The sequence below is a fragment of the Prenolepis imparis genome, unplaced genomic scaffold (assembly GCF_030444845.1).
Source record: "Prenolepis imparis isolate NDT839.2.m4 unplaced genomic scaffold, iyPreImpa1.0 SCAF_8, whole genome shotgun sequence".
Classification (NCBI taxonomy): Eukaryota; Metazoa; Arthropoda; class Insecta; order Hymenoptera; family Formicidae; genus Prenolepis; species Prenolepis imparis.
The window spans coordinates 14,998,087-15,008,378 of record NW_028141166.1 but is presented as its reverse complement, the minus strand read 5'-3'; the positions used below and the strand labels follow the sequence as shown (position 1 = coordinate 15,008,378).

The 10,292-nt window shown below is 36.9% G+C and overlaps 1 protein-coding gene across 2 annotated transcripts; it reads right to left on the bottom strand.

The window, feature by feature from the left end:
- Positions 1-2,818: 2,818 nt before the first annotated feature.
- On the bottom strand, positions 2,819-10,163 carry LOC145939999 (uncharacterized). Of its 2 annotated transcripts, none has more exons than XM_083044735.1 (8): positions 8,700-10,163; positions 7,887-8,479; positions 7,470-7,802; positions 7,293-7,361; positions 6,641-7,214; positions 6,291-6,561; positions 5,994-6,179; positions 2,819-5,638 (listed from the first exon to the last, which is right to left on the bottom strand). In XM_083044735.1, exons 1-8 carry the CDS (start codon positions 8,854-8,856, stop codon positions 3,877-3,879), a joined length of 3,945 nt encoding a protein of 1,314 aa, XP_082900861.1. In that variant the 5' UTR covers positions 8,857-10,163; the 3' UTR covers positions 2,819-3,876. The 2 variants fall into 2 exon arrangements, with proteins under 2 accessions (XP_082900861.1, XP_082900862.1); XM_083044736.1 differs by having other exon boundaries at positions 6,291-6,540.
- Between the last annotated feature and the right edge of the window lie 129 nt (positions 10,164-10,292).

Genomic DNA, 10,292 nt, shown 5'->3' with positions numbered 1-10,292 from the left:
CTTAGTATATCAATATATTATTTATATATGTGAAATTATAATTAGGATAATAAATGATTACTGCCTCAACGTAATTATTATAATAAAGGTCAATCTCTTTAATAAGGCAATGTACAAAACGTATCGCATACACAGTATGCATATTCATTTTATATCAAGATATAAAATTCATTAACATTCGTCTAGAATTAAATAATTAAACATTAATGTACAAGATAATTCATTGAGATAATAGAGCCTCGCTTATTAATAGAGCTTCGGATCGATTATTCTGTCCCCTCCACCAACCCTCTCTTCTCTCATTCTTTCCCTCTCTCTCTCGCTCTCTGCCATTTTTATTTTTTTCTATTTCTCTATTTTCTCATCTCTTGATTCAATGTTCGATTAATTAAATGAGATTGCAGAAACACTCGTGATTTTGTCATACATCTCGAAGCATAAGATATGTTACATTGCATAAAAAATACAAGATTAAAATTAATTTTAATTAAAAAGACACTTCTAGCTAGAATATTTTACGTAAATCATATGATCTCAATAACGAAGAATGATTTCGCTATCAAAACTTCAAATCAAAATGTAATTTTTAGAAAATAAATGCAGCATATGCACAACAGGCTGTCTCAAATGTAATGTGTATCAGTGTAATAGTATTGTAAAAAGATTAAAAGCGGATTCTTGTTTGAAGAACTTAATAGATTTAGAATTTTCAATGAATTTTTCAAGTAAACTTTAATTTATTTTCATGAAAAATTAACTCAATTGCAAATTAATTTTTTGTAATTTTTATTTATATTAATATTTTATTTTTATTAATAAATTTTCTATAATTTAGAAATATACTTTTTTTAAAACAAGTTGGATAATAATTACTGATAAAATAAAATTCTGTTAAAATTCTACTAAAATATACATCTTAGAATGACCCTATTTATTAAAACAATTTATTCGATACTATTTTATTATAATTGTTAGCGAATGTTAAGTTGTTCAGCTAGACAATATAGAAAAATCTTTTATTTATATTAATAAACTTAAGTCAATAACAGAGAGAATATTATTTTTTACTTATTTATAATTGTTAATTAAAATATATTAAATTATATATAATATATATTAAATTATTAATTAAAAATTTATTATTAATTATTAAGTATATACACAAATCAGCTGCATCTCTACAGCTTTAGCTAATTGTACAATATATAATAAATAGATATTCGATAGAATGAAAAATTAAAGCCTGTTATTTACTAAATTTTACAAGTGACATTTAAGAAAAAAATATTTATTAAATTTATCTTTTTCTCCGGAAATGCGTGTACTATGTATCTGTACGTATCTCAAGAATATATATAGTATATCAAGAAAAAAAATATATATATATAATATTCTTGATATGTATAAAGATAAAGTTCTATTATACTGATTTTACATGTCTCTGAAACAGCCTATGTATCATAAATCTCAATATAAACGTGTGAGAAATTTTTTATGCGATTGAGAGATCAATAGTATACAATATCGCAAAATTTTCGAAAATATTTTCCTATTTGAATACACCACCCCGTTTATTAAATCGCACTGGACCGTATTCCACGCGTACTCTATATATTTCCCCTCGCTCATCCTGCTCGATCTTCATGAAGAACTATTATTTGTTAATGATACACAGTGATTTTTTTTAAATAATATTATTTTGTTCGCTCGTCGATAAACAGTGCTCTAGCTTAATTGCCATCATCGCGGTATTGAAAAAAAATGAAAAGGTTGACGAGCAACAAAACGGATCAATAAATCAGATGAGATTGAATCTTCTTAATCGCGGAAGCAAATAAGAAATAAGAATACACAAACAATACATGTATCACTCGCGTGTGTCACGATCGCGATCTTTGTAAAAGAAAAAAAAAAGATATGGTAATAATATATATGTCGAGTGCATTTTATGCGTTATCGCAATAATCATAATAATAATACATTTATGAGTCGCGCGGACGACTTACGTGCATTGATAAAACGACGCTCGAAAAGAAAATGCATCGAAAACGAGAATACGGTTTCGTATCGATGAATTTGAGAAGTGTTGGAAAAAGGTCCTCGGTATTTTTTTATTAAACAATCAGAATTCCACGATTTTCTTTTTTCTTTTTTTTTTTGCCTTTACTACACTTGTTTCCTATGCGCATTCACTATCGGTCTATATCGTATATATATCGCAACGATTCGCTTGCTTCCGAATGGAACATAACGTAGAATCAATTAATTGGCAAACATTGAAGAAAAATTAATATGTTGATTAATGCGATAAAAATTAAAATTAATCAATTTTCGTAGAATTTCTAAATAAAAAACTGAAATCCGCGTGACTAATAATTCATCGTGTCCATGTTTGCTAAAAAGACACGTGATATAATATACCTAAATAGGCAAATAATTGCAAAGAACAAATAAACGATTTTGTGCACGGCTAATGAAACAAGCATATCGTTCCGATAAACCCTTTATATACGCTTTACATTTCTATTTCCGGTCACAACTACAGAAAAATATTAACAATTACACAAGAGCACCTTATATCGATAGCCTATCTCTTTCTTTCTTTCTCGAATTAATATCTTATACACGAGACGATTCTATGTGTTTCTGTAGTTCTCACAATATAAAGAACGAATTAAAAACACGACGTTTCAGATTGATTCTCTGCAACTTAATTATTATTTATTGCCGTTTCTTTATGAGAACAATTTACTAAGAAACATTCATCTACATGTATATTCGAGAAACAACAATAGGGAAAATGTACGAAACGGACCAGAACGTGAACACTGCATTTTATTAATACACTTTAGATGGTTCATTAACACGCCTATATTTTTTGCATTTTCCTTTTTCTCTTCTATTTATAATGAACCTCAAAAGCTCAAACAGAAGAACGTAGTCACACACAGGATTGAAGATAGGAAAACAGATGATCGTGTATTCAAAAGTGAATGAGGAAGGAAAATAATAGAAGATCCGTGAAGAATAAATTACGATTGAGTCAAAAAAAAAAAAAAAAAAAAAAAAAATACAAAAATTGGAACTGATATAATTTTGATGACCTCAATTCCCGGTATATAATAAACATAGAATTTTTTTTTTGTTGCCTTATTAGTATACAGATAGAAATTTGAATTCAGCAAAATTACACCAGTTTCAATCGTTGCTACCAATCAACTATCAAATTAAATATCGTTATTTGCGATTTCCAGTGCTCAATCTCGCTCGCTAATTCGCCAAAATACGATTCTCTTCGCATTCGAGTTTACATTCTCATTTGACAGAGTTATCATTACCTTCTCTAACATACATCAACAACACAAACTCTCTTTACATAAAAATTTATGAGGGTGGTGGTGGTGATTATCGGTAGTCATTATCGGAGCGACCACGAGCGGCCTGATTCATCATACGTATTCTTAATCATTATTCGATTCTTTAAAGCATGTACATATATGTACGTGCGTGAACTCAAGCCGCTTCGATAATATCTGTAAGATCTTAACGAAACATGTAATATGTATATGCGTATAGCTATATATGTATGTATATTATATATAGGTTTTTTTATTTATATATTTATATAGGCGAATCAATCGCACACAGAAGGATGTAAAGAATCTTCATTAGAAGATTTCCATCTGGATCCAATCGTGTGTATTCTCATGTATGTATGTATATATATGTATGTATGCGCGTGTATATGTATGTGTATGTCAAAACACAACGGTTCGCTTATTTACAGGGTGCAAAACGCACTTTGTAATTATTTCGGTCAAATTACGACGACGACGACTGATAGCCGTTGTCGAGTCTTTCGAATTTTGCGTTTATCTACCAATTACTGCCTCGTCCCCGGCCTCTGAAGCCACCGCCGCCGCGAAATTGCCCACCTCCGCGTTTCAGTCCTCTCGGTGAAAAATTACCGGCCGCAGGTCCGCGCGGCCCTCTGTCCATCCACGGGGCCCGTGGCAGTGGTCCGCCTCTAAATCCTCTACTTCCTCTGGAAGGTGGAGGTAGTGGTCCACCTCGCCAAGGCGGGAAAGGCGTGCCAATGCGCGGCCGAAAGTTCGGTCCGTCATATTCGTACATCATGGTGGAATGCGGGTCCGTCGTCGATGTGCCAACATGCGGCGAGGGACCGTTTGGTCCCGATGACTCACTGCCACCCAATGTTTGCGGACCGTTCGGCAAAAGAGTCCTTTTTTTGTTGGAATTTCTTTCATCGTGGCTCTGTTCGTCAAAACTACCGTTCGTTGACGGTCTTTTTAGTTCATTACCCGATGTGGTTGTGCTCATCAACTCGTCCAACTGCTCGTTTTCCGTGAAATTCACTTCCTGTCCCTGATCGATCGACTCGCACTTGTCGATCGCACTTGTCTTCTCCGCAGCTTCGGAGTGTTCGGACGACTCTACATGCTCTTCGTAGTCTGAAATAGGAACATACTGATTTTGTTGTTGCGGATCATCGCTGGCACTGTCAGATGTTATTGGAATAACCGTCACTTGATTCATCGATGATGATGGCTGATCGTCCGACTTGATCGAGGATAGTGCCTGCTGCTCATGATCGGGCCCTAATTGGTAACCTTGCTGTTGATTACGCTCAGATTCGTGAGAACTCGGCGCGTCGTGCGATGTCCGTCGTGCCTGTGGTATCGAGGAGCTCTGACAATTGTTGGAATCACGTTCCGACTCGACCTGAGCATCCGCTATGTTGAACGTTATATTGTTGTCCTGATCGAAATCCGGCATACCAATTGGCATGCCTTCCTCGTCGAGGATTACGACGGTGTCGGGTGGTTGCAGTATCAATGGTCGACTATTAGACAAGGTGTCTGGCGACGATTGCTGATGCTGCTGATCCTGCGACCTTGACTTACGACTATTCGCCAGACTGCGTTGCTTCATATTATGATCATCCGAGTATCGATCGCGGCGATTCCTCGGAAATCCACGTCCGCCGTTGTTGCTGCGATTGTTCCGTTCGTTTCTATGGAAGGACGAACCATCGCGCTGATCCGTTGATTGCGAGTATCTGCTGCGTCCCGATGATTCGGTCAAAAAATCCTGTTTGGGCCGAATAGTGTGTTCTCGATCGCGATACTCAAAATCCTGCGACTGATGAAAATCTTGCTGCGACTGATGATGTTGATGAAACTCTTGCTGGTTCGGATGAAAGTCCTGTTGATTCGGCAAAAAGTTTGGCGGCGGTAGTCTGTTTTGGTGAAAATTCGATTGATTCCGATGAAAATCTCCCGACTGATTACGATGAGAGAATTCCGATTGCTCTTGCCGAAAACCGCCTTGACCTTGGTGTTGAAATTGTTGCGACAACGGCGGCGGTCCTGAATGCATCAAGTGCACATCTTGTACGAGCTGACCACCACGAGAACCTGGTATTTGTCCGGCAGGAAGAGAGATTCGCATATCCAAGTCAAGACGAGATGCGGTTGATGGTGGCATGCCGACACGCATGTCACGATCTTGCGATCTTAAGTCAACCAGAACTCTACCTTTTGGCTTGCTGTCAGTCTCGTCATCCGACATCTCCATATCAACGCTCTCGACAATATCACCGGGTTGCATGCGTCGCCTAAATTATATAAATTATATAAGACTTATATAAAGATTTTTATATAAAGACAATTATATAATTTAATTAATTAATATATTAATTAAATTATATTAATTAATTATATATATTATATATATATATAATTGTATATATAATTGTAAATATTAATTAATTGTATAATTATTTATTATAATTTATTAATTGTATAATTATCTTTATATAAAATTAATATAAGTAATATATAATTAATTATATTAATTTTATATAAAGACAATACAAGAGAGACAGAAAAGAAATATAAATTATACAAGAAATGTAAATGTTTATATACAACTATAAAGATTATACGAAGAGAAAGAATAACGAAACTCACCGATAATCTTGATCACTTGTGGACCATAAACTGTTGTTATTGGGCAAAGGTAGCAATGAATCACCGAGACTATTATGATTGGCTGGACTACCCGTCAAACTAATCAAATTACGATGATCTACGTCTGCCGCTTTCATCAAGCGATACGGTAGCTGATTTTCGACAGTCATTGGAATTGGAATCACTCTGTACAAATAATACAAATATATATAGTGATTCTAATAATAAAAAAAAAATATATGAATAATACATCAATTACAAAAAATAAAACAATATAAGAAATTAATTATACATTACCTGTGATCCACATCTCCTGTAGTATTAAGAGATTCTTGTGGTTGCGGCTCGTTGTATTCCACCGGCTCGGCGAAGCCAGCTTTCTCATACATGGGCGGTGATTCGGGTGTCTCGGATAATATCTCGTTCTTCGTCCTGCCCCGCCACGTGGAATCATTATTGGAGTCCCATCTCTCTCCGTCGCGGTCCATCCACGAACTCTTTTTATCGTCGCATTCGCCGGGCCACGTGGGATTCATGCTGTTTTTTCCTGAACATATAGCGAAATTCGCTACATCAAACAGCATGTATTATCATGCAATAATGGCAAAATCAACAATTATGAAATTCATAAAGCATTGTCTATCTACCTTTTTCTTCCCATTTGGCTGACTCCTTGATGCTTTCGTTCGGCGGTGTCCACGTAGGAAATTTTGGTGGTAATTTGTTGTAACAATTCTCATCATCGAGGAAAATGGGTGGTGGTAAGGGTGGAGGCGGTAAAGGATTAACTGCACTAGAATTAGCGGAACCATCGAAGGGACCAGCTATATTACTCTGACTGTTTTGACTGGAATACGGAGAGGGTGTGTGCGATTCAGCAGATAGATTGCGAACCGCCAATGGAGTACTGTGACTCATTTGACAATTATTTAAACCAGCACCAAGAGGTGGCGCACCCTGACTACCCATCATTCTTGAAATCACAGGCGTTATTTCGCCTGTTCGAAGTTGTCCTAATGTAGGTGAGTTTCTATACTTGGTGCGTTGTGGCGATTCTACTCGATTCTCAGAAACGTCTAGGCCTAAACCTGGTATTCGACTCGTATCTGGAGTTCCGTCAGAAGTCGGAAGAACCGTTTTTAAGAAACTAGATATATTGAAATCAGCATTGGTGGTTTCATTTTTTGACGGTCTCATATTAATCACTTCTATTGGTTTTGCCTAAACATAAAATAAAAGTTAAAAAATATGTACTTTTTTAATATAATCTTGTAAATATATTATACAATAAATAATTACCTCCAAAGATTCATTATACGATTGAGACCTCCCAGGAGGTGTCGCGGATCTTTCACTGAACAAATTTCTCTAAAGAAAGCAAAGAAATAATATACAATCTGTTTATAACGGTACAAAGTCATTAAACTTTCTGCGTTGCATAAAATAATATATCTACAGACTATTGCTTCATCTCACCATATTACCAAAATCCATGTTTCCTCCTATAAAAGAGGGAAAATTATTGGTAAAGTCCGCCGACTCGTTGCCTTGTACCATGTCAGGTGCAGGTACAGGTACAGGCTCATACTCGTGAGAATATGAACCATACAGAGATGGCGGTGCTACATCAATTATTCCCAATTGATTATTCGTTGCCTGAATTTCATCTCCTGGAAGTTCTATATCGCTGTCGGGACTCGGCGAGGGTGCATTCACGTCCGGCGACGGTATCGGCGAAACAAACGTCGGTAGAAGTTCGTCCAACTTTTTCTTCAAATTTTTCACACGACTGCCAAAATTCCGGTACGCCTATTCAGGAATAAAAAATATATACTTGTATACGTATAACAACAGATTAATATTTAAATTTTTTTTATAAAATCTAACATTTACATTTGTCACTATTTTAACCTCCCCACGTTGGGTTTCGTAAAACTGATCCGCTTGCTCCAATAACTCAATCACTTGTGTCCTTTCCCTGATCTCTGCCTCTAATGATCGAACATAATTTTCGAAATTTTTTACGACTAAATCTATTTCCTTCTCCGCATCTTCCATATGACTTCTGTCCTTTAACGACGCACGTAACTCTTCCACAGATTCTATATCTATGTTATTTTCCCTTAAGTCACGGAGTCTGGCATCAGTAGCTTGTTCCAGAGTCGAGCAAGATCTCATTGTAGAGATGAGCAAAGCCGCCTGAAACTCATCTGATTGCGAACTCGGCTGGGTTTCCAATTTCTTTTTTGGCGCCGCCGAAATTAAGCCGGACAAATCGGTGAGAAACTCTTCGTCGTAGACTTGTCGCTGATCCCAGATTTTGAAGATTCTTAGTATACGATGTTTTACTTTCTCATCACGAACCATAGTTGTTGCACGTTGCAAAGTGGTGCCCCATGATTCCACAAATTCAAAATTCTTCCGTTTGGAGTATTGAATAACATCATTCGCCAGATAGAACAATGTGAGCCGATGTTCGACTTTCACTGTTACACACAAAGGACAGAATTTGTTATATATTTATAAATTACACATCTCAAAATGAAAATTTATCAAAAACGATAAGAATTATTTGATCTGACATAGACAACTTGGCATTTGACAAATCATCTGATGTAAACATTAACAAGAAATTCACCTTTATCAAAAACTCTTATCAAAAAGACATACATAAGAGTGAGCGATTAAAAGCATATTTGAGTTTACCTTTTTTCAAAACTTGCAACCACGTGGCGACGATCTTCTTGTGATGCTGTCTTCTCTCCAGACACCACGAAGACAGCGCTTGTATAGATTCCTGAGAGTCCTTCAGTGTATGGAGCTTCCGCTCGAAGAGCTCCACGTCGAAATCGCTGTTCGCCATCGTCCAAGTGTTACCCGATGATCATCAGTTCACACAACAAAGTCGACAGCGCGTCACATTGTAAACGTCAACCACCGCGAGAAACACGCACGACGACGTCCCGATATCATAGAAAAACGTACGAGAACAATTCTCACTCGGCAAACCTAACCAAATCGCGCTCCGTAGCAGGCGAGCGGTAAACACACAGCACACAGTTAGAGAAGGAGGGGGAGAGGGGGGGGGGAGTCACAGAGAAACGATGGCGCGCGATTCACCACTTCACCGATTCGACGACATCCTCGCTTCCGATCCCGCGATCTTTAAGCGGGACGTCAAATAAAATGATTTGACAGCACCGAACCTGCACAATTCGAAACGCGTGCAAGCTTCTCCGAAAGAGAGAGAGAGAGAGAGAGACGAGGACGCTGAAACGAGGCGACGACGACGACGGCCCCGGGTAATCGCGCACGCGGATTGTCACAACGACGCTCTACCGCGGGTGCGATTGTCGCCCGTTCAACATGTCAACTTTCGCGCGAGATCCCTCTTCAGAATTGTACCAGTCGCGTTCCGACGTGCCGAGTGCGCGAGCGATCTTGAAAACAAGAGTCCGCCATCTTTTCGCTCGGCCAAAACACGAGAACACGACCGCGCAATGGCCGGCGCGGCAGACTTCCAGTGACGTAGGCATCTCGAATGCTTACGCCGTTGCATCGTACCATATATGCATGTATATTTTTTATAATTTTTTTTATTCTATTTTTTTCTTTTTTTTATATATAATTTTTTTTATTTTTTAAAGCGCAGCTAAACAGAAGTGGATGAAATAGAAAATCTATATTTGCTTGTATCTTAAAGATATATACTCGCTCTATTTAAAATTGTATATTTCAAAATCTGTTCAAAATATGAAAATAATAATGAAAATAAAATAAAATAAATAATAATGAAAAAAACGATTGATAACTATTCTCTTCGGCTTATATATATATTAAAGGTCAGAGATTCCGGCTGTGATCTGTGATTGGATCGGCATATAGTAGCGCTTCGTACTGGTACAAGTATTTTTCTCGAAGGTGTTCGCTCTAGGTCTGTCATTTGAGCGTAGCTCGCGCTCCGAAGAGGGACTGACACGAATGAGAACATTTCATACATGTACTAATGAACATTTATGGGAAAAAAATATAATTTCTGCCCCGGCATGTGAATGTGGTCATCCCTCACAAGATTTAAATCATACGTTCTTTCACTGTCCAAAATTTTCAGATCATTCCGGAAATCTCATCTCTTCCATTAAACGTATTTTACCTGGAGTCGACTTGGACATTCATAACCTGGTTTTCTCCAATAATCTGAAAATATATAAATCCTTGTATAACTTTACTCAACAGACAGCAATAATCATTTAAAAACAGACCTAATAGGGTCTTTCAACGTTTATTGGCGTATAGGCA